Below are 23,432 nucleotides of genomic sequence, written 5' to 3' on the forward strand. Positions count from 1 at the left end.
GCTTGTCTGTGGCTAAGCCCTCAGAGAAATATTGTAACTGGGGTGCACGGACCAAACCCTACTAGCATCTATTTTTTGCACAGCCCTCCAACTAAGAATGGCTTTTCCAGATGAATGATTTGAGGAGAGGGGACATGACCTTTGAAGTCCAATTAAGCCAGATGCTACCCCCTCCCCAAAGAATGCCATCCTTCTCAAGAGCAGACCTTGGAACCAAAAAATTGCACTCAGTTTTATTTTGAATTGCATCCATACCAAATGTGTGGAAGTTTGCATCTCCCTTGTTATGTGCAAGTCCCTGCCTAATAGCCCAGTGTTTGTCTCTTGGTTCACGAAGTGGGAAACATTTGTGAACTGGCCTTTCCTCCGAGTTGACTGAGCCCTGCTCTAAACTGACAGACACAGACATCATTTTGAAAGGGCAAAAAAACATGGGGGTATTTCTTTTTTTTTTTAAGAGCAAAGTTTTTCTGGCCAGTGTGGCTGGGAGTTGGGCTGTGGCGGGTGCAAGACCCCGAGAAAACCAAGACCTCTGACGACATGTGGGATAGTATTGTCAGCACCTGCTTGTTTGAAAATTTAGTTACCAAATAAAACAAGCCTGCACTGCTCTATCTCAAATAGGTAGTGATCCTGGAATATTTGCAGGATTTTCAAAAGGGTTAAGTGCAAGGATGCAAATAAAGGCCTCCACTGATATGAAAACGAAAAAAAGAAGAAATCTACCGATGAGACTTTGGGTTTGTTTGCCTTTGTGTGGCCCAGGCACTTCTCATTTTAGCATTTTGAGTCTGTATGTGGACAGCTGCCCGTGGCCGGGAGGTCCCCACTGTGCTGCTCACAAGACCCAGGGGATGCAGAATGTAATCTCTTTCTAGCTCTTTCCACGCCATTCTGATTTTAAAGGCACACTGTTTAAAACAGAATTACCATTTATGTTCTATGTATTATTTCTAAGTTAATTTGCAAAGCCTAAGTCAATCCAGGGAGAAAAAAAAAAGGAGTATTTTTGGTTCAGAGTTTTTGGGGAAGGTGGGGTGTCAGTTTCGCCACCATCTAGCTGTACGCCACAGGGCTACAGGAGGACACTGTCTTGGCATCACTAATAATCGGGGTTCATACCCAGGAATCCCCCACAGGTGAGGCAACAGGTGAGAGGGGAGTTGGGCACTGGCCAAGGAGGAAAACAGTTCTCTGACCTCGATGGGCCACCCTGGTGCTTTCTCACTCAGCTGCTCCCCAGCCCCCCACAAAGCACTTCTCAGCTTTGGAGTTTGTCCTTCCTGCTCCCACCTCTGAGATTCCTTCTCCACATGCCCATCCCCCCCTGGATTTCAGGCCGGGGTGTTAGCTCCTGCTTCCTGCCCTAGAAACCCCTGTCTTGGGTCTGTCTCTTTAGTTTCAGCTCCCCTAAGGCAGAAAAGAGTTCTCTCCTCCTCACTGGCCTCCTCAGGGCCTGGCTTCAGTGTCCAATACCAATTAGTTGAATCAATGAAATACTGAATGAAAATTTACCTAACGTCAAAATAAAAGGAATGGCGAAGTCCTTTTGATTTTCCTTTTCAGATGTAGATTAATATGTATAGATAATCATGAATTGTGATTATAGAGCTGGTTAAAGATTCACAGATAAACTAAAATTCATATATAGCTTGTCCAGCTTTTCAGTTCTGAGGAGATGGGGAGCAGCAGGGAGGAGGTATAAGTCCGATGTCTTTATTTTCTGCCTCCCCTGTCCTGTGGGCACCGTGTGTGTGTGTGTGTGTGTGTGTGTGTGTGTGTACTCACATGCCTGTGTACTGTCCTGGGCAACACTCCATTCCACACCCACATGTCCACCTCACCTGGGATGGGGAGACGGAAAGTCTTCTCTTTAAAAACAGGCATTCTAGGGCCCCCCTGGTGGCACAGGGGTTAAAGACAACCCTATCAAGCTATCACCATCTACTGCAGCAAAAGTTCGATCCCCAGCTACCACATAGTGCAGCAGACCTCTCCTGTCTTACGGCTGCTCCCCTCAGCAGTGTCTTTCAGTGGATCAGCCTGCTCTGCTTCCCTCTCTGTCTCTGGTGAATCCTCTCACCCCTTCACACCCCCTGTACCTCTAGCCTGTACCCCAGTTCTTGTGTGCATAAATAAGTAAATCTTAAAAAAAAAAAAAAAACCACACAGGGGCATTCTAGATGGACTTCTGTGTGTGAGGCGCCTTATCAAGAGTTACCTTTGTCCTTCCACTGACTCCTCTCATCAGCCCATGGTGCATCTGACTCATTATATGAATCTGAGGCGCAAAGGAGTGAAGTAAGATGCTTCCGGTGTCACGGGATCTGGCTGCTGGATTCCTGGCCCAGGGCCTTCTGTGCTAGGTTTCCTTGCCACTCACTCCCTTCACAAGAAAAGAGGGGATGTTGCAGCCAGGAGTTTGGGCTCTCGTGCCCCTTGGTTTCTCCTCAAAGCACAGAGTAGGAGAGCATGTGGGTGAGTATCCTGTTAATCACTGTCCTGCCCCTTTTCTGAGCTCTGGAGTCAGGCATTGTGTCCTGGGGCTGGCTGTATCCCCCTGTTTCCCTCCTGGCTCAGGAAGTAGAGTCATAGCACATGCATGTGCACACAGCACGGGGTTACACTGTAAGTAGAAGGTGTAAGCGAGGCCAAATGCAACACAGTAGGGCATCCAGCTTGTAGAAGAGCAGCCCCGTGTCCTTCCAACCTACTTCGGTGGCCTCTTTGAATGACATGCGAGTTAAATCCATTGAGTACCACGGGCTAGAAGTTCCAGGCAATGAGAAATGAGCTTCATGGTAATTGAGAATGAAGTAAAGGGAGAAAATTTCATTGTTAATCAAGGGCTTAATTGCCTCTGGGACATTTTAAATAAATGCCATGCCGTACTTAAGGAGCGATGTTCTGTAAGTGAGATGCAGAATTTCTTTAATTAAACCATCGTGGGTATTCCCTGATTGAAATATCTGCCTTTATCTTCATAGTTAGGCCTCTCTGATTCATGTAACAGCTCAATCAGGGATTGAGTAAATGAAGGGCACCTTGAAAGAACAAATCAATTGTATAAAATTGATTGAAATTATTTCTAGAACAGTCTTCACTGTGCTTCATTGTATTGACTGGAGCATATTTTTGGTGCATTTTTGTCTTTCCTGGTCTCAGAGAGGAAGCTTATCAGCCTGCTGGGGCAGATACTGGCCATAGGCTACCACAGGGCAGACAGAAGTTCTTAGAAGAATTTGTCCCAGGAGTCCAAAAATGTGTGGTTTCTTGATCTTTGAGAAACCTAGTGGTGATGACTCGGTGGGCCCTAGGATGAGCCAGGAAGGAAGTGGTGAGCAGGTTGGTGTGTAGACACGGCTGTGGTCACATGCAAGGCCGGGCGCGAGGTGCCGATGAACTTGCATCAGCAGCCAATGTGCCAGGCGAGCAGACTCAGACCCATGAGGTTCAGATCCAGAGAGTCAGCTGCAGAAACAGATGAAGGAGATTTGCTGGCTCTCCCATTGTACATGGGAAAAAAAAACAAACAAAAAGAAAACAGAGACTCTAAAGCTTCAACTTACTGGATTGTTCACTTTGAGTGGCCCAAGTGGCTGACACCGAACTCAGTGAATTTTTGTGCAAAGAAGGAGGGAAATTGGGGGATGGAGACTGTGCCTGGAGGAGGGGGAGCCAGGGTCCTTGGGTGTCACTGGACCCCCAGCATTCTCTCCCTCTGGGCCCTGCTGCTCATCCTCATGGTGCCCTTGACAGACGTCATCACGAGCTCAGAAAGAAAGTGGAGAGACTTCTTTTTAAAAGATTTATTTGTATTTATGCATACAAGAGATGTTTTTTTAAATGCAGGAGGGGTTTTTGTTTTGCCAAACTAATGCTGTGATTTCATTTAATTCCATTCGTTGTCATATGTATTATTTTATTTACTTGTCATTATTATTTATTTTGATTGACGCACCATTGGTTTACGCCTTTGTTAGTGCTTTGCAGGTGGAAGATCTCTCCCCTCGGGTGTAGTTCATTTCATTCTCAAAAAGAGAAAAACTGCCACCCCAAAGTCACCAAACTCTCCAAACATACCTCGCTGTGATTTGTATTTGGTGGAGCGATCAGTGAGTATCTTGACTAACTCACAACAGCATGTTCAAGAACAGGCTCCGACTGAAACTCACCTTATGTACTCAGGGTTCTGGATGTAAAACAATGGAGCCCTTTGAAAATGGCTTCATTTTCAAATAAACACACTTGCGGGACCCACCTGTGAACCAAGTCCTGGACAAAAGGAAATGAGGGAAGGAAGAAAAATACCGGTGCTCACATCGTCAGCACGTGGTAGGCCACGCAGCCCAGCCTCTGCACGACAGGTGGGGTTTCCGCCTGCTGGCCCAGGACCACCCTGGTGTGTGTGTCCCAGCCGGCCCCTCACCCCCCAGCACCCATTTTGTGCACATGGGAGGCCGGGTGGCACTGCTGACGGGTCCCGGTGAAGGAGCAGGCCCAGCTCCTTTGCCGTGGCCAGGACCCTGCCGTGTGAGGTCCCTGTGGGCAGAGAAAGGTCTTTCAAATTCTACCCGATGATTCACAGCAATTAATTTTGTTCTTGTTTTCATGCCCTGGAAAGGACTGTCTGTGTCGTCTCGGACAGGGACAGACACACCTGCACATTGTCTGTAAAGAAAGGGAGAGGAGCCTCGTAGTCAGAGAAAACCAGCTGCCTTCCCAGAGCCAGAAATGGTTCCTGCTCTTCAGCCTATTTCCAAATGATTCAGACTTATTGAAAGAAACATTTATGAGCCCAGGAAAATGAAATATCGTGGCAGTCTCTCAAACCAACATTTTTGATGCTACGATGTCATATAAGATGACGTTGAGGGGTACTGGACACAGCTCGCGTGGATACTAAGGGGCTCAAGGCTCTTAGGAAAAATTCACCTTTGCCCTTCCTGGAGCAGAGATGCCTGTGAGCATTTTCCCCTCAGCACCGCGCCCCTCCGGATTGGGTTCCGAGGGTCTCAAGGGCTCGTTGTTGCTGTTTAGGGAGCTGCGTGGGTTCTGTTTGATCATTTCCGTTCTCTGTCCCCCTGGTGCATCCTGGGTGCTGGGCTTGCCTTAGTTCACAGGCTTTAGGGGAAGAGATCATGAGCGACTTGATGCCATGTTACAATTTAACGAGCTGGAAAGTCAGCAAGTATAGATTCTGCGCCTCTCAAACTGAGATTTTTGATTCAGAGACAGGTCGCCTGTAGACTCCTCCTGGAGGCTTGGGCTGCTTGAGACACAGATTGTAATCACAGTAATTAGCACTGAATTTTCAAGTCCTGCTCTCCAGCTTGACCTGGCAGCATTAGCCAGCGTGCACACAGCTGGATCAATGGCAAGAATTGAAGGGCCCGGCAGTGCTGCTGCTCCTGGCAGCCTGCGGTGGGCACCGTCCCCGGAGAATGCCAGGGAACATCAGGGACAAGGGAGCTGTACAGAGACCTGGGGCGAGAGAGGAAGGAATATGATATTGATGCAGCCCCTGCCAGTGGGAATTGTGCTAAAGATTGTTCCAGGAGCGAGATCAAGTACCGACTTCTGCCTGAAATTCATTATCAATGAATTGGCTTTTCTCCCTCTAGCTTGGGTTCGTTTTCAGTATCCCTAAAATGTCCTTTGTTAAAAGTTTGCACCTTCTTTCCCAAGAGAAAGTACCTGCCTATTTCATCGGAAAGCTAGTGGGAAAACGACAGGATATAAAACAGATACTTGGATGGGCCAAAATAGTTTTTCAAACCTGGAAACATGATGGCAGGATTGCAGCTCCCAGGGGGCTCGGAGGGTGGAGGGAGCAAAGAGGGGAGGGGGTCAGTGGACTTGGTGAAGGAGTGTGGGCATCTTGGTTGTGGATGTGATTGGATAACACACACTTGAGAAGGTGCTCCTAAGCCACACGCGGTGCTGTAAACCAAAGTTACCTTGGTAAAAATAATATAGTTTAATAAAATAAAATTCCTTAAAATTTGAGCCTTGCCTTCAAGTAGCTGACCCAGAGCTGCACCATGGTGGCAAAGGGGCACCACTGCCCAGTTGTGAAAGAAATTACCTGGGAAGACTGGCGGTGTGTGCGGACAGGAAGCCAAGCTCAAGTAGACTGTGGGCACTGTCACACCTTGGCTTTTCGCAGTCCCACCGACTGGGTCACTGGGGCAGCTGGAAGGTGAGGGTGATGGGAATATGGCAGTGGGGAGACTTCAGCCCCCCAATTCCCACCTATTGAGGGCTGATGTTCTTCAATGAATATTTGAAGGCTGACAGAGTCCTGAGTGATAACACAGAGGTTTAGCCTTTTTTTTTTTTTTTAAGATTTATTTATTTTTATACAAAAACCGGGGTACAGATCAGATGTGCGGGAAGGTGAGAGGATTCACCGGAGACAGAGTGGGGAGCAGAACGGGCAGACTGATGAAATACACTGCTGAGGGGAGCAGCAGATGAGACAGGAGAGGTCTGCCAAGCCATGTGGGATTGTCACCGGCCAGCTGAGATCGAACCTGAGCTTCAGAGGCTGCGGACAGCTTCACAGTGCAGCGCTCAACTGCCTGAGCCACCAGGGTGGCCCTAGACTTTTTAAAAAAATATTTATTTATTTATGCATACAAGGACAGGGGTACAGGCCAGAGGTGTGGGGGGTGAGAGGATTCACCAAAGACAGAGTGGGGAACAGAACAGGCAGACTGACTGAAACACACTGCTGAGGGGAGCAGCGGGCGAGACAGGAGAGGTCTGCTGCGCCGTGTGTGTTGCTCCCTGGCCGGGGATTGAACTCGTGCTGCAGTTGTTGCGGATTGCTTCATAGGCTGCGTCTTAACTCCTTGCGCCACCAGGGAGGTCTGGTTTAGACTTTTAGGAAGTACTTAATTCACAACAGAAAGCCATTTGAGTATACAGAGAAGTACCTCCAACACAATGATCACTACAGTTGAAAAAGGACAGCGGACAGATTTGAAATTTTCTATTGTTATATATGTTTTGTAATGTAAATGCAATCATGACCTATGTGTATACTTCTAGAATTTCTAATTTTAGAAATTCTTATGTTGGGGACAGTGCATGGACATCATCATCATGATTATTATCATTAGTATTATTTTAACTAATATAGGTGACTCTCAATTTAAAAAAAGCAAACCCTGGTATGCCTTTGGACAAGTTTTAGAGTTTCCTTGAAAAGTCAGAATCAACATCATTACGTGAACACCTGGGACCTGTCAGTGCTTCGAAGCACAAAGCAAGAGAATAGGCGGCTTTTTAAGAGCTGGGTTCCCTTAGAGGTGGAAATACCTTGGTTCCATTCTGCCATTTTGCACTGCAGTTAAACTTTTTGAGAGGGTGTGTTTGCATTTTTTAGTGGTAGACTTTTGCACTCAAATGGCTAGAATATTTGCGTGGGAAAAAAGGGCCCTTCTGTGTTTAAATGTTGTTGGATCTCTCACTTGACCTGGTTTTATGGCCTGAATGTTAAATCAGGTATGTAACCCTCACATGCTCACACGTGGTACTTCCCAGCCACATCCATAGCCACTAATCGTCGCCAGTCCACATCTGGCCCCTGAATGCACATTCTCCTGGGGGGGTCACCTGGTATCTTTCCTGAAAATTCTTTAATATCCAGAAGTCCATTCTGGCTGGTGCAAAGCATATTTTTCCCCCTGAAATTCTTGAGTAAATCAACAGGAAGCCTTCTTTCCCGTTTTTATTATAAAGGGGGAAATGATGGTAAAACTTAAACACACTTTGTTATTTTAACATCTAATCTTACATCTGTTGAGGAGTTGTGTTTTTACTTAGAAATACTTGAGCCAAGAATCAAAACCAGAGAATGATGCCCGTTCCCAGCCTCTGTCTCCAGCTCATTGTTAACCCCCCAAAACCGCCCCCTCCCCGCCCCGCACCCAGAGAAAACACTCTGAAATGCTTGTTGGCTTAAAAAGCCAAATAAGAAATCGAAAAGCCATAATTTAACACTTGATAAAAATTTTTTGATCAAGTAGATCGCTTTAGAAACCTGTGCCAAGAGTTCTTTAAAAAAGAACTCTTCACAATCTTGCCTGTATAAATCACCATGGCTGAGACACATCATAAATTTACTTGTATTTTCTTAATAAGTCTGAATTTTTCGATAACCTCTGCGTTTATGTTCTGGATCCTGCCATGCAGCTTCATTGCTCTGAGAGCCCAGCCAATGTTATGACATTTTTTTCCCTTAAGTGCCGAAGTTGGATTGGAACAGGGGCTGCTGAATTTGGAAAACATCAGTTATTTTCTTTTTCCCCCTTCCTGTCCTTCTGTTTATTTCATTCTGTAGCTGGGAATGGTGTTTTTTTTTTTTTTTTTTTTTTTTTTTTTTTTTTTTTTAATTTCAGATTTTTGCTCTCCCTCCTCTTTTACTTTGATTTTACAGTTTGCACTAGGAGAGGGGTGATGGGCACTTTTTTGCTTGGGTTTTTTTTTTTTTTTTGCCTATTCCTTCCTTCCCTCCAGATACTGTAGCTGACCAAATTTAAAACACTACAGTGTTTAGGATCCCTGCCGGGCCATTTTAACTATTTGGACCCCTAAAGGCCCCCAAGCAATAACTACCTGAATTGCTTTTAATTACACCGTATAGTTGCATCATTTTACTTCAGATTCTTTTTGATTGATGCTGCAAGGCAATTGTAACCGCGCATGATGGGATTAAGTGCCTCTTGAAGTGACTTTAGCTTCTTGTGGGAACAAAGGGACAGAGGAGAACACTTAGTCCCTTTTTGCCTGAGCTGCCTATTTCTTCGCTTGCGTAGAAAGAAATACAATTAACAAACATTATCCCCAGAGGTAAATTGAAATGTACATGCAGACAAGAACCGCTCTTGACTGCAATTAGACATATATGATCTGAGGTATTCTGACCATTCATTAGTGCTAATTGTTTGAGAAACAAGCCCAGAACAAATGATTAAAATGTAGGCACCATAACTGGGATTATTAGCATGTGTGATAAGACGTGAGCCCTGCAGTTGTGCCAATACGGCTCTCTGGAAAGTGGCTGTGATTAGGCAAATGCGCGCCTGGGCTCTCCGTGGTGAGCTGGGTGTTTGCGCAAGACCTGGTGGTGTTTACAACAAACAACTTATATCTTTCTTTCTTAATTAGTGGGAATTACTATGCAAATGTTGGTATTTTGTAATTTAATATCCTGTCGTTTGCCCTGCCTTAGGCTTGCTCCTGCAGTCTGCTGGTTTTGTGGGAGCCTCGTTGTGTTTTTTTTTTTTTTGGTTTTTTTTTGGTTTGGCTTCTTGGCTCTGCTTTCTTTAAAGGACGGGGCTCTGGGACCACTATGGCCGAGTTTGCACTCTGGACCGTTGTTCGGGAATCACATCTAACCGTGGTGAACAAGGTTCTGCTGGATCCTTGGGGTTCTGATCCAATCAAGGTGATCTAGCAAGGGTGGCCTAGTCGGCTTAAACTGCCTGGCAGCTGGTCAGCGTTTTGCTAAATCCTCTTGACTAACCCAAGCTGAGCCAGCAGAAGCAGGGAAGAGCAGGGCCAGTGAGCGGGAGGGAGACCGAGGCCGAGGGACATGGCAGTTGAGCAGGAAATGCATTTAGGAGCTTGGGTTTGGCAAAGAGAAGCAGAGTCAGCGAGAGTTGCGGGGGGACATACCTGGGGTGGAAAGATGGAGGACAGGAGGTGGCAGGGCGGAATCTGGCTGCCCAAAAGGGCATGGGCGAAATGCGAGGGCAGCCCAGCTGAAGTCCTAGGCTGGTCTGTCTGAGGATGGCCCTTCCGGGGCTCTTAGCCCGGAGCTCAGGGTTCCTGTCCCCTGCTGATCTCTCAGGGAGCCAGAGTCAGAGGAGGAACCATCAGGAGGTGGTCCCTTTGGTGTCCTGAAAACCAGGGACAACTTTTCAGTCTCAAATGGTCTGTCCTTGTCATCAGCAGATCTCCAGGCCACCTAGCTCTTAGCGGATCATTAGCACATTCCAAAGGAAGCCAAATGCTGATGGTATCTGTTAGAATTTCAGATTAAATTAGCTTTTAAAATTAGTCCACGCATCCCAAAGGCAAATGCAAAGGGTCCTTGGGTTGTCTGGCTCTCTGGATCCAGCCGTTATCACAGAAAACCATGACTCAACTCACAAAGAGAGTCTCACGTAGGCTGTTGTGGACGATACAGTTTGAGGAAGGATTCATTCACCTGTTCCTTTTTCGTATTTCCTTTGTATTTACAATACAAGTGTTATTCTCTGAGCTCCACCAAGAACTAAGGAAAAGGTCATATTCCATAGGAGTGGGTTTGGGGGGAAAATAAAAATGAAGGGGAAGAAGCTGTTCTGTGCTTTGAGCGACCACATGGCTAAGGGTGGCATGGAATTAAGAAAAACATCTTAAGCTCCCCTAAAATTAGGGCCAGTTCTCGGAAGTCGAGGTATTTAAAGGAATCAGTGCCTGCAGCACACTAAACATACTTAAAAAACAACAACGAGGTTAGAAAAAGCCTTCATGATCACATCCATATGTTTAGTTTTAATTTTCATCACACTTAGCTCTGAATAATTAAGAAGGAAAAAAACAATCTTAATCTTATTGTGGATCCCACACAATCAAAGCCACATCCACGTGATTCGTGATCACAGCTTGTATTCACAGCTTTCGTGTGTGTGGTTTGGGTCTGGCAATTAGACTCAGACTGTGGTGTTTTTTTTTTTTTTTCTAAAAATTATTCAGCGCTAGAGAGATCAATATTAAATCATCCCCAAATCTACAAATTGTGAAAATCAAGCAACTGTGATTCACAAAATATCAAAATTCTAAGCTCAGTAACATTTTGGCCCCCTTTCATTGAGATTGACACTTGAAAGGAATTTTTGAAAGAATCAAGGAAGAAAACAGAGATTGCATTAACCTAGGTTGTTTTCGTGACAGTTACAAAAAAAACTAAAAATAAAAATTAAGATGTGGAGAGAACTGTTTTCTCAAAGTCAAACAACATTTTTCTGGAGGGAAAAAAAAAAAAATCTTCCATGATTACTTTCATAGCAAAGAGCCCAGTCATGGGGGAGAGACATTAATTTGACACATTTAGCTGCCTTTGAGCTTTTGAAGAACTCTGTAAAAGAATCCATGGTTACATCCGTCAGCCTGACAGTCCTCTCCTGACCTTTTAAAAAAAAAAGTTAAGGAGCAATTGATCTTTCTAGTTCACATTTGCTCAGTTACTTCTAAAGCCCTGCTCAAACCAGGAAATAATCATCTCAGCTTTCAATTTATTCTTTTTTTGAGGTAGAATCACCCAGTCCTCATGGACTCTCTACAGGGAAAATTTTTGTGAAGGTTTCTGGTCGCCCTTATGGTAATTATATTCCCTGTAGCCTCCATGGACTGTTTTGAGCCACTAACTACTACATATTGTCTTTTCCGCCACTGGTTTTAGAATCAGATCTTCTTCCACTGGAACAATCTACCCAGAAGTCTGTGCTCCTTATGGTCACCGTTGACCAGGATGGACTGAGTCACCTCTTTATTCCTCACATGCAGAGTTTCATGATCCCGAATCCTAAATGTTCTCTTCAGGGGCAAAGGCCTGGCCTTAGGGCTTTAACTACAATTTGCCCCATGTTCCCATTCTTTGCCCAACAGCACCTGGTGCCAACACTGGGGATTCCCTTGGGAATCCATCCATCAAGCCTCTCTGGACAGAGGGTGTGGAGCACATTCCCGCACTGCGTTCTCAGCAGCATCCACAGTTAACTATTAATGAGCGACATCCTTGGGCTGCTTTGTGTTTCCAGGAGCCCCGGGTGGAAGCAGCCAGAAACAGGAGAGATGCTAATGGCATTGTGTTCTTAAACATGGTGAGCCAGGAGCGCAGGGTTCCCTCTTGACCTCAGTGTCACTCCAAGAAAAAAAAAAACCCTCCAGTTTCCCATTCAGATAAAACCTCGGCTCCTCCTTCTCTTACCAGAAGTAGAGCGAGAGAGTGGGATTATGGCAAATACCCACTAGCGGCGCATGTCCTATTGTCATCCCCACTTCAGCACAAAACCAGGAGCTTTGCAGAAAAACAAAGCTCCTCTCCTCCCCCTGGCCTTTCCCCCTGCGCCCTTTCTTTCCCTCACCCCTGCCTTTTCTGGCCTCCCATCATCTATCCACCCCACTTTCCACCCAGCCCCCTGCTTTCCTTCTCATCCACTCAAATCCCCTCAGCCCTCCCCACCCCCCCCCGCCCCTCCCTTCCCTTCAGTGAGGGAAGAACGCCAGTGTTTGCCCTCAGAGGTGGCACTGGGGCCCACGTGCCTCGGGGAAGTGCAGCCCAGATGGAGCCACTGCCACGTTTATGGAAAAGACCAGGCCCTGTGGGGTGAAACCATGGGCCTTGATTTCATGGAAAACTCACCCTTTTCTTTGGGATCCATTGATGTGCACATAGTTGTCTGGGGTTACCCCGTTCCTGGACTCACCCAGACAGGTGCACCTGGAGAACCAGCCTTCTGCGGTGATAACAGGCAGAGTCATGGGCATGGCGAGGGTCTGCTGGGTAGCTTCTTGTCCGTGTTTGCTCACCCACTGCCCTTTGCAAACAAGTGCCAGATGGTGGTGGACTTGACTGGTGTTTGCATGATCGATGCTGAATGTGAGCAAGACATTGGTGTTTTTTGAAACCATCCCGTGGATGTGACAAGGGAAACAGGTTTAGTAGGTTTGTGTTTTTTCTTGGTGGCCATGTCTCCTTCTACTCATTTCGTGTGGCGTTGAGCCTGCTCTTAAGTTGAGCGGTCATGCCTTCCACCCATCGCCAGAACTTGTTCATCGTCCCAAGCTGAAATGCTATTCCTGCTGAATCCTCACTCCCCAGCCCCGGCACCCATGTTCTCCTGCATGTCTCTGTGAGTGTGACGACTCTGGGCATGGAAGTGGCTTAGTGCAGTATTTGATATCTGGTGTCTGTCCCTCAGCATAATGTGTAACTCTAACTTTTGATACGGACACTTGTTTGCTTCCTCATTCTGCGTCAAAAAAAACCCAAAACCTTTCTTCTGGGGGCCCTTGGCACTCCAGTGATCCGAGGAGGCAGACATCTGCCCTAAACAGTGTGACCCAGACTTTATTGGGTGAAAGAGGGATCTGCTTTGCTCTCTTCTGCAAAGTCTGTCCCTAATCTGATGCCAGCGCCGCCTCCGGGGGGGGGGGGGTGGGCCAGGAGGAAAGTCCTCCCCAGCACCCCTCCTTGTATAGGATGCCCCACAACAGCCAAAAGGCCGGCCCACACCCTTGGGGTACCCCATCCTGTGCCCTGGGTGCTTCCTTAGCAGGGAATCCACTGCGGACCTCAAACTGCTGTGCTGTGTGTGTCTCCACGTCAGTACACAATAGAGCACGGGATTAAAGCGCGACAGGATTGCTTCATGACTAAGTTTGCCCTGAAAATGGCCTCTTAGTTTTTTGGAAGCCAGAAACCACACAGATCTGTCTGCCCCATGGCTAATCTCACGAAGGTCCCCGTTCTGCCAATGGGGGGGACCAATGGCTGTTCCCTTGCTCTCGTGCCCATGAAATCTTCCTCCATGCCTGTTGCCATGGTAACCAAAACATAGTTCTTCAAAATAGGGAAGGATTCTCTTAGGGTACTTGGGAACTTAGCAAACCGAGCACATAAGTACACCTTAGTGATTGCAGCTGCCGGTGTAAGCCTGCTTATTCGTAGCCCTATGCAGGGTTGACATTTATAGCAGCTTGACCGCCCCTTGCCGAGTGGGCTTCTTCACCCCGTTCCATTTTCTTCCTGCAGCATCAGAGTTGACATGCACGTCAGACCCACAACACACAGACCCATGACAGAGAACTCATTTTGCCCACTATGTAACCTTAGAAGAGGCGATAACAGAGCCCTTACCTGCCCCCACCCCACAGAAGGTTCAGCCCCAAGCGGCGGGCTCCCCAGGAATCCACCACACACCCTGGGCTTGGGCTCACTTCCACGCTAAGTTGTTCTTTCAACCTTTATCAGCTCTGAGTGTCAACTTTTTTAAAAAAGAGTATTAAGTGGAGAAATTACACGTGGTATCCTAAATGGAAAGTTGTTGGTATACTATTTTAAAATGATGTATTTTGTGTTTTCTTCTTCTTATTTCTTTATGAGCAAATGGGAATTGACTGCAGTTCATTAGAATTTGTGAAGGCAGTTTCTAAAGGGTAAAGGCAAAGATGATTCCTTTTTTTCTGGCTCCAAATACTCCTTTGGGGGTAACAAATTTGAATGCAGCATAAAATATTTAACAATAATATTGGGGTGGAAATGTAAAGTGATATAGCCACTGTGGAAAGCACCATGATGGGTCCTAAAAAAATTAAATATAGAATTACCATGTGTTCCAACAATTGCACTTCTGGTATAGACCCGAAAGGATTGAAGGCAGACACTTGAATCTGTTTGTACATCCATGTTTATAACAGCATTACTCACAATAGCCAAGAGTAGAAACAACCCAATCTCCATCAACAGATGAATGGGTATGCAAAATGTAGTATATGGTGCAATGGAATATTACACAGCCTTAAAAAAGAGGGAAATTCTGATGTTATACATTGAAAGTTACCAAAGGACAAAGTCATGTAGAGAATGATGCCACTTAGATGAGGCACCTGGAACTGTCAGTTCCATAGAGACAGGAGCTAGAAGGGTAGTTGACGGAGGCTGGGGAGAGGGGGAGATGTGGACTTATTATTTAGGGGATCCTAAGTTTCATTTTGGGAAGATGAAACATTTTGGAGGTGGATGGTGACGGTAGCTACACAATGATGTGACTGTAATCGATGCTACTAAGTCACATGCTTAATTCACAGGAAACCTGCTGCTCATGAAAGAGAGCAGCCCAGCCTCCACCCTCGGTCCACTCTACCTGTCCAGTGCTCTGGTGCTTGCTGGGTTGTGGCAAGCACTTTGGGAGTGCTCTGAAATGCTGGGAGCAGCAGGCACTACACTGACCCCAGCAGAGCCAGTCAAGCAGCAGGTTCCTATTGAACAGGCTGGATGTCCTCACCCAGGGCCTCCCCCGGCCTGGGAGAAACTGAGCTGGCCTCGCAGGTCCCCAGGTTCCACTCTGCAAACTTGCCCATCCCCTCTGGCTGCCTCTTCGGAGCTGGTTGGTGTGAGCCCCTAGGTCCTCTGAGTGTGGTGCTGCCGGGCCTGGGAGAGGTTGCCTCAGACTTAAGATGGGGGAGGGAGCTCAGAGGTGCTCAGAGGAGCCCGGTGCCTCCTCTAACATGGGGCCTCCCTCCTGCACTGGGTTCTCTTGCTGGCACACTGCAGAGGGGTCAGGCAGACAGGGACTTCTGGATTTCATCAACCCCTTGGGGATGGGGAGCATCTCTCTACCCTCCAACATTCCATGTCCACAACACCACCTGTCTGCCCCCGCGCCGCCCCGTGCTGGGGTAGGGCTCCCATGAGGAGTCTGCCAGCGTAAGGAACAGCACGTTGACACGATCCTTTTCTGCTTTAGCCTCCACCCTCAGCTCACCTTGGGTGTCCCTCACCTGTCTAGTGGCCTTGGCCACCCTGTAGCTTCTGGAAAGGCAGAATCTTCCCCTTAGAGCTCATCAGCATCCAAAGCAAGGGGCTTCCTTCTCTTCATGTCCCCCAGCCTTTTCCACGCCTCCTCCTGCAAGCTCTCAGTTTATATCTGCTAGCTGGAGATGAGCAGACGGCTTCCTTCTCTGGTTAAAAAAGAAAAAAACAGGGCCTCCCTGGTGGCACAAGCGGTTAAGCCTCAGCACTATGAAGCAATCCGTAGCATCTGCATCTGTATCCGTAGCATCTGATCCCCGGTCAGGGAGCTACCCACATGGCGCAGCAGACCTCTCCTGTCTCGCCCGCTTCTCCCCTCAGCAGTGTGTTTCAGTCAGTCTGCCTGTTCTGTTCCCCACTCTGTCTCTGGTGAATCCTCTCGCCCTCCACACCTGGCCTGCACCCCAGCTTTTGTATGCATAAATAAAATAAGTCTTAAAAAAAAGAATAAACAACTTGCAAGTTTGTCATCTCACCTTGGAATTGATGTAAGAATCTAGTTTGAAAAGCCAAGTTCAGCAAGGATTTCTCAGTGTTCACTGACCAAGCCCCTGCTGAGGCAAGTGATTGTGAGTGGGGAATGCACTGTAGAGCATCAAGGTTTCCAAGCAAGGAAACCATCTCTCCTCGCAGTCATTATCCCCTAATCACTTGATTAGTGGAAAGTTGCATAATTGCTACCCAGCTTCCTTGTCTGAACACATGTAGGGTAAGGGAAAATGTCAGGCTTTTCTGCCCTCCCGCCATCAGGATAGACAATGGATCCTTGTGGTCCCGAATGCATGCCTGATGGCGGGCACCTGGAGTGAGGTGTGGGCACATGAAGATGGGATTCACCTGGGCTAAGACTGGGCTTTTAAGGGCGGCATCATGGGGACGCCAGTAGAAGCCGAGAAAGAAGCAGAGAGAGAAGGAGAAGCAGGAAAGCAGAGAGAACGCGAGAGAAGGCTGGAGAGCCCAGGAAAAGTGAAGACTTGCTGGGCAAACCTCCCGGCACTCCCGGCCCCCCTACCTGTCCTGTACCCGGTAAATCCCAATAAAAGCCTGCAAAAGCCACTGAGGACTCTGATCCTCCTTTACCCATCTGCTGGATCAGAAAACCTGCCCTGTGACTGTTCCTGTCCCTACAACACGGTGAGACTAAATTCTAGCACTCGTTCATGTCCGAGGACCCCAGTGTTTTCTAGGACCGTGGACACGGGTTGTATTCGCAAATGCTGCTGTGGAGGGTCTCATCCTTGGCTCCACTTTGAGTCTCCCTGGAAGCTTTAAGAGCTCACGGCAAGGCTTAGGTTTAATCCCTTTGGGGTATGGCCTGAGGCTTTCTCTTTTTCTAAGTTCCCCAGCTGTTTGTAATATGCAGCCAAAGTAGAGAGCTCTCTGTGTTGGCATTGAGTGAAGAAAGCATGGATTTCTGCTTATAAAGTCATATGCCAAAGTGTAGTTCTTCAAGTGGACGTCGTCATAGTTGGTCGTTACTGCTATTTCAAATATTGCTAGCGTTTGAATGTTAATTTTTTTTTTTTTTAGCAGAAAGACTTCTTTAGACATGCAGTCTTTTCAGGTTTGCTGCCTTTTCAGTTCCAATCTTATTACTCGTACAGCATCCACTTGTGTATAGTGGTAGCACATGGCTCTTTTAAAGGAAAATTTCCTGCTTGGGGGCAGTGGCGGCTTGCTGGTGTTATGGGGCAGTGGCCTTCCAGCCTGGCTGCGCAGCAGGACCAGAACAAGTCTAAGAAGTCGCAGAGCTTGGGCCTCACCCCAGACCAGTGGTACCAAATTGTCAGCATGTCTGAAATCTCCCCAGGTGATTCAGGCTTGCCCTGAAGTTTGCATCCACCTCAAACAGTTTCTTAGACACATGTGCTCAGCATCCCCTAGGGACTTGTTAATATGCAGCTTCTGATACAGTGGGTCTAGGCTGGGGCCCCAGACTCTGCATTTCTAACAAGCTTCCACGGGGCACATGCTCCCTGAGAGGAGGAGGTGCTCACAGGAGCACAGACAAGAGAGCAGGGTGCTGGTCTGTAAGCAGTACCTTCCGAAGGGGTATGAGGGCTTAAGGACCTAGAGGAACTTTAAAAAATTCCTGAGCTTAAACCCTGTTACCTGGGAATTTACTCTGATTGCACTGGGTGTCCAGAACTGGATGATTATAAGGCGCTCCCGAGAAGAGGGTGGGCTCTGTTGACTTCAGGTGGAGAGGCCTACAGCGTTAGGAACCAGCCCTGCCTCGAGCAACAGAAATAGCATATGCAACCATTGGAGGAGGAATGAGGGCCCGAAACAAGGCCAGGCGAGGCCCCCTCCAGCCACAAGAACCCCAGGGCCCACCAAGGGGCGTCTTGTCTAGAAAAAGGTCCCTCTGTGGAGAGAACTCACCATAAGGCTACCAGATTTTTCGACTCATCTTAAGCCCCTGTTTTGCATATTGTTTGAATACATTTACATGTTGACTATCAAGAGGCCCTAACTCCAAATATGTAAGATAAAATAAAATAAGTTAGATCTGTCACCTACTGCAATTGTATTCATACGCGGTAGTCAGTGCTTCGCACAACTCACGTAGGGAACAGATTTTGAAACAGCCGGTGATGGGGGGAGGAGGGGACAGGCCAGCTGCACGGGGAGGAGGGAGGCTTGGGGACGCCTCGACGGGCGCCTGCCGCCTGCCACCTGCCCAGTGTCAGCCCCTTCCCAGACCTCAGAGTCTGCAACAGAACCTGAAGCCCGAACACCCTCTACATCTTCTTTCTTTTTATTATTCCAAACACTTGTGCCATCCTTGACCTTTCCTCTCCAGCTTCGTGCTCTTGGGGCCTCGGCCTTCCTGACCCAACTTGCAGGCCTTTCTTCTGGGTGTTCCTCCCTGGACCTTCTGGGCATGTCCTGTTTCTTTGGTGCCACCTCCCTGCGGTGCTGAGCACAGTGCAGGGCAGGGCCACTGCAAGCAGCTGTGAGGGTGTGCTCTGACCAGGGGCGCCCGGTAAGGGGCATGAGGGGAGGTTGGGCTGCAGCTCAGCTCCGGTAACCAGAGCTTGTTGTAGCAGCAGCAGGGGCTGCCTTTTCGTGCCTCCATCTGCTGGAAGGTGCCTGGGAATGCCATGTGTGTTGGTGTAAGCCAAGTGCTGGACACTCAGTGGTGGCTTACTATTGCTCACTAAATCCTTGGCTGGCTGGCTGGCTGGCTAGATGGCAGGATGGCTGGATGGCAGGATGGATGGATGCATGCATGCATGGATGCATGGATGCATGGGTGGATGGATGGATGGGTGGGTGGGTGGGTGGATGGATGGATGAACAGACAAGTGAAAGAAAGTGGGGCAGTGAGGATCAATAAGAGGCTTCCATAGTCATCTAGCTAAACTGGGATGTGAACTGTCTTTATGCAAAAGAAAGGGTATACACCTAGGAGAAACAGCAATATCTTAGGTTTGATTGAAGTGCAGGGCAGAAAAGGAGAGAGGGAGTACACATGACTTCCTGCCTGTTATCACTACTAACTCTTTGTGTGTGGGGGTGAGGGATTGTCTAAAAATCTAACAGTCATATAAAGTCAACTTGCTCTAGCACTCAGTATAGCTGATCGTCTATACTGGACCCCCAAACCTATGCACTTTAAATGGGTTCTGCCATTTGCTGCATCAAGACATACATACTCTTAGTGTGTAAGACTGTCAGTGGAAGAGATCTTTAACAAAATTAGCGTGCAATAGAGAGAATAGAAAGAATATAATTAAATAGTTTCCCCAAGAAACACCCAGAGTTACCCATCTCCTCGTGTGTAAATGCCCAGCCAAACAGGGCTGGCCCAAAGTAGGGCCACGGAGGCCAAAAGCCTGCCCCAAGCCTAAGGCACCTTCAGGTGGGGACCCCTAGGACAGGCACAGAAGGGGCCAAGCACGTCTAGAAGAAAAAGAGCAAAATCAGGATAAAGGCTGCCACTGTCAGCCTCCTAACCGGTCTTTCTCCCACATCTCTTCCAAGTGTCGCCTTCTGTGTCCCCCCAGTCCATGGTGGAAGCCTATGCTGAGAAGCCAGTGCAGCTTCCTCACACGTCTCTCTGCTCTATGTGCCTCTTCCAGTCTTCTTAGTCTTCTCTCTCCACTTCTTCCTTTTCCCCTCCCACTCTCTTCTAGCTTCTCCCTGATGCTCAGCCTCACCGTCCTTGGGTGGGGCAGGGAACCTGGTTTTCTGGCACCATGAACTATGGTCTGGGTGAGGGGTGAGGACTCTGCTGAGCCAAAGCTACTTCTAACCCACTCCTCCTGTTTGCAGGGAGGCTAACTTGAATCAGTTGGGGGTCAATAGACCTTTCTTGGCATGGCCTTTTGTCTTCTAGAGCCCACTCAACATCCTCCATTCTTGGGGCCTGGAACCTTTACCCAAAGAGAGCCAATTGTTCTGTATGGAGAGCAGTGAGGACCCTGAAGACTAGAAACTTCGTTCCATGGCTAAGTCCTTGGCCCCTCCCTAATTAAAGAAGAGACGGTCATGCCCTAAGCTTCTGGTCCTTTTTTGATTGGAGAAGCCATCGCTGCTCCCTGGAAGGATGTACTTTGGGGGATCTCATCCAGTTGTACGTTTGTCAGTGAACATGTCCACTCTGAGAATCTCATCTTTATTCTCAGAGTAGAGATGAGGTCACCCCCTCTTTGTCATGTTTAGTCCCCCTATAATGCCCCCCCACCTTCTTGATGATTAGGTCCCTAAATGCAGGAAAAAATATGCCTATTCTGTTGTATTATTCTTTAGAATTTACAACCTTGTAAATGCTCCATATGTCTGTTGTTAAACTGATTTTTCCTTTGCTAATCTAGCTGATGATAAATGTTTTAATAACTCGTTCAGCCTAAGACGAACCCAGAGGGGCAAAGGGTGGTTTTCTTTGCACCCCAACAGTACAGTGGGGAAGGGAAGGAGAAAGCAGGGCTTCAGAGCAGGCAGGGGCTCCTGACAGCAAGAGTCTCCATTAATAACAACAGCAGCTGCTGTTCTCGCTACGCCTACCACCATCACGCTTCTCTGCCAGGCTCTGGCTAAGTGCTTCGTGTGCAGTAATTCCGTGAACTTAATCCCCCCCCAACAACCTGTAAAATGAGTACTCGTCTTACAAAGGAAGAATCTGAAGTTTCTAGTAATTAAGTTGTCCACAATTACAAAGCTAGTAATCATAGTCTTTTCTCATTCACTGTCCTCTCTGCTCACTTAAGAAGTGGCCAGCCATCCTGATCTATTGTGAAAGTTGAACTTGAATCACTTATTTGCTTCCTTAGAAAGATTCGTTGATGGGGACAGCCGTAGACTAATGCTTACCCAGATTATTGAATTTTTTAACCTTCACACCCATATATTTATACACACACTACATATACATACAGTTTTCTTCAGGTCATTTGATATAAACCTCTTTCCTTTTTCTCTGTAATGCTACCTGACACTATACTAACCCTGGAAGTGCTTTTTTCCAAAAATATATAGGTATGCCCACCTTCTTTCCTCAGAAGATTATATCAGTAAACAGTGTTGTATATTTTGTAAACTTCAGCAATAAGGACATTTTGTTTCTCAGTTATCTCGGTTACTATTGTTTTCTTAATTGTTAGGGATGGTCTGCTGTAGGGAAAAAAAAATCATGCATGTTTTCTATTTTAACTGCATTAAAATAAGTTTTTTTTAAATTACAAATATAATAAATTCTACTCCGACTCACCCTAGTCATGTCCCCTGCAGGAAGGCACCTCCACCAGCCGCCGTGTCCAGGTGTGGCTACAGTTCCTCTCCTGCTCACAAGTACACCCCCCGGAGGGCCGTGCTCTACATACCTGGAAATGATGAGAAGAAAATAAAGAAGATTCCGACCTTGAATGTAGACTGTGCGGTGCTTGACTGTGAGGATGGGGTGGCAGCGAACAGAAAGGTAACGGCATGCGTCTTCCTGAGGGTGGGAGAAAGACAAGGGGCATTTAGTGCAGTTCTGGGGTGTCACTCACTGCTGGAAAGGACTTCCTGGTACAGGCATACCTCGTGATGCTGCAGGTTCAGCCTCAGTCCAACCCAAGAATGTTTGTTTTCTCAGTGCATAAAAGTTATGTCTACACTCTATTGTAGGCTGTTAGGTGTGCACAAGCACTATGTCTTAAAAAGCAGTGTACATGCCACTGAAAAATACCTTGTGGCCAAAAAATGCTTACTGTCATCTGAGCCTCCTGCAAGTAGTCATCCTTTCGCTGGTGGAAGGTCTTGTAGAAAATGCCTTCTCTGCAGAGTGCGATAAAGCCGCATGCAATAAAACGAGGTGTGCCTGTACCACCTTTTGTGATTACTATGTTAGTATATTCTCAATCTAGTCCTCCCAAGGGTTTTGAATGTGTGTGTTTCCTTTTCTAAAAGATGGGGAAGACCCTATCAAATATACTTAAAATCACAACTTTGAGTATCAGTGAGTCTGAATGCTTACAGACAAAGAGACTATCCATTTTGGCTGTGGTATTTGTTGGCTGGGGTAAATGACTTACTCCTAGAATTGTGCTGTGTATTTTTCTGACCAATAAGATGCAATTAGGAATTTCTTTTTCTTTTTTACTACTGAGTATATTGAGTGGTGGCCTTATCTCTTTTGACACAGTGCCAACAAAATAAAAGATAGTCTTCTCTGGATAAATCACCATTTTCCCTACTTAATTAAAGACCCTTTTAAGCCTTTTAAATACATGGAACCATAGGGTTGCATCTTTTGGCCGATTTCCTCATGGCCTGCTCAGAGAAATGAGTCTTAGAAAAATATCCAATTTGCACACAGGTACAAAGGGTTCTCTTACTGGGTGGTGACATGGTGAGTGTTTTCACGTTCATTTGGGTTTACTTTGTCTCCCAGTCTTATGTAATGAACATACATTTGTTCAATAATTAGATGAAACGTTCATCGGTACAATCATTTATGTTTACATGGACCTCTTTGCGTTAAAAACATGCTTTCACTTGGTTTTTATCTATCCACTCCCTAAACAAAGAGTTTGAGCTGGGAATGGATGGCGGTCTGGGGCCAGAGGGAGCTGGCCATCTGGATTTATGCCTACTTAGGTAATTCCTTGTACTAGGTGATGTGAAATCCTTTGGTGGTACAATACAACTTTCTTAATTAATTGCTTTCCTTAGAGATTTTAGCAAACAAATATTTGCCTTTTTTTTTTTTTGCCTTCTTTTTTTTTTTTTTTTTTTAAAGCTAGTTTCCAGCTTCTTTCTAATGGTCAAAATTAGGCTTCACAAGTATTTGGGAAAGGATTAGATTATTTATGCCTGTAGAATCTAAAGAACCTACTCAACATCTTTGGCAGATGCCAAGGAAAATACAATTAATCTTTCTCCCAGAGATTAAGGTAAATAAGCCTTTTTTTTGGGGGGGGGGATATAATATGACTCCAGTATGCTTCCATCCAAAACTCATGCAGTGCCCTGCGAGAACAGATGAATTTCCAGTTCTGTGTTTCCCAGGGCAATTCGCTTTGCTTGCATTTCTTATCTGTACTGTGGGATGACAACACCTTCTTTTGTCAGACTCAGGGATTATTACAGGGGGTCAGGGGGAGAAATTTGATAAAATGCCTGGGAGTAGGAAATAGATTAGATAAATCCTATAGCAATCATGAGTACAGGGGAATTTATTTAAGTATGTAGCATAGTGAGCCATTATCAGATGCCCTGATAAACTTCGGATTTTATTTCTTCACCAATCTTGACGCTATCTTCCCTAATCACCTGAGACTGTGTCCTGTCACCCAGGTTACTTGGAAATATGGTTTTTTCCTGCCTCACATTTCCTTGCTGCTTATCTGTG

The 23,432-nt window shown here is 46.7% G+C and overlaps 1 protein-coding gene across 1 annotated transcript in view; it reads left to right on the top strand.

The window, feature by feature from the left end:
- The window catches only part of CLYBL (citramalyl-CoA lyase), a gene marked incomplete at both ends in the record, with an annotated part of 189,735 nt that overhangs the window by 91,374 nt on the left and 74,929 nt on the right, over nucleotides 1-23,432 (top strand). The window contains one exon of the mRNA XM_084235796.1: nucleotides 21,329-21,515. Within this exon, the coding sequence (XP_084091922.1) occupies nucleotides 21,329-21,515 (187 nt within the window). The remainder of the gene's footprint in view (nucleotides 1-21,328; nucleotides 21,516-23,432) is intronic.

Source organism: Talpa europaea, assembly GCF_964194135.1.
Source record: "Talpa europaea genome assembly, chromosome: 6".
Classification (NCBI taxonomy): domain Eukaryota; kingdom Metazoa; phylum Chordata; class Mammalia; order Eulipotyphla; family Talpidae; genus Talpa; species Talpa europaea.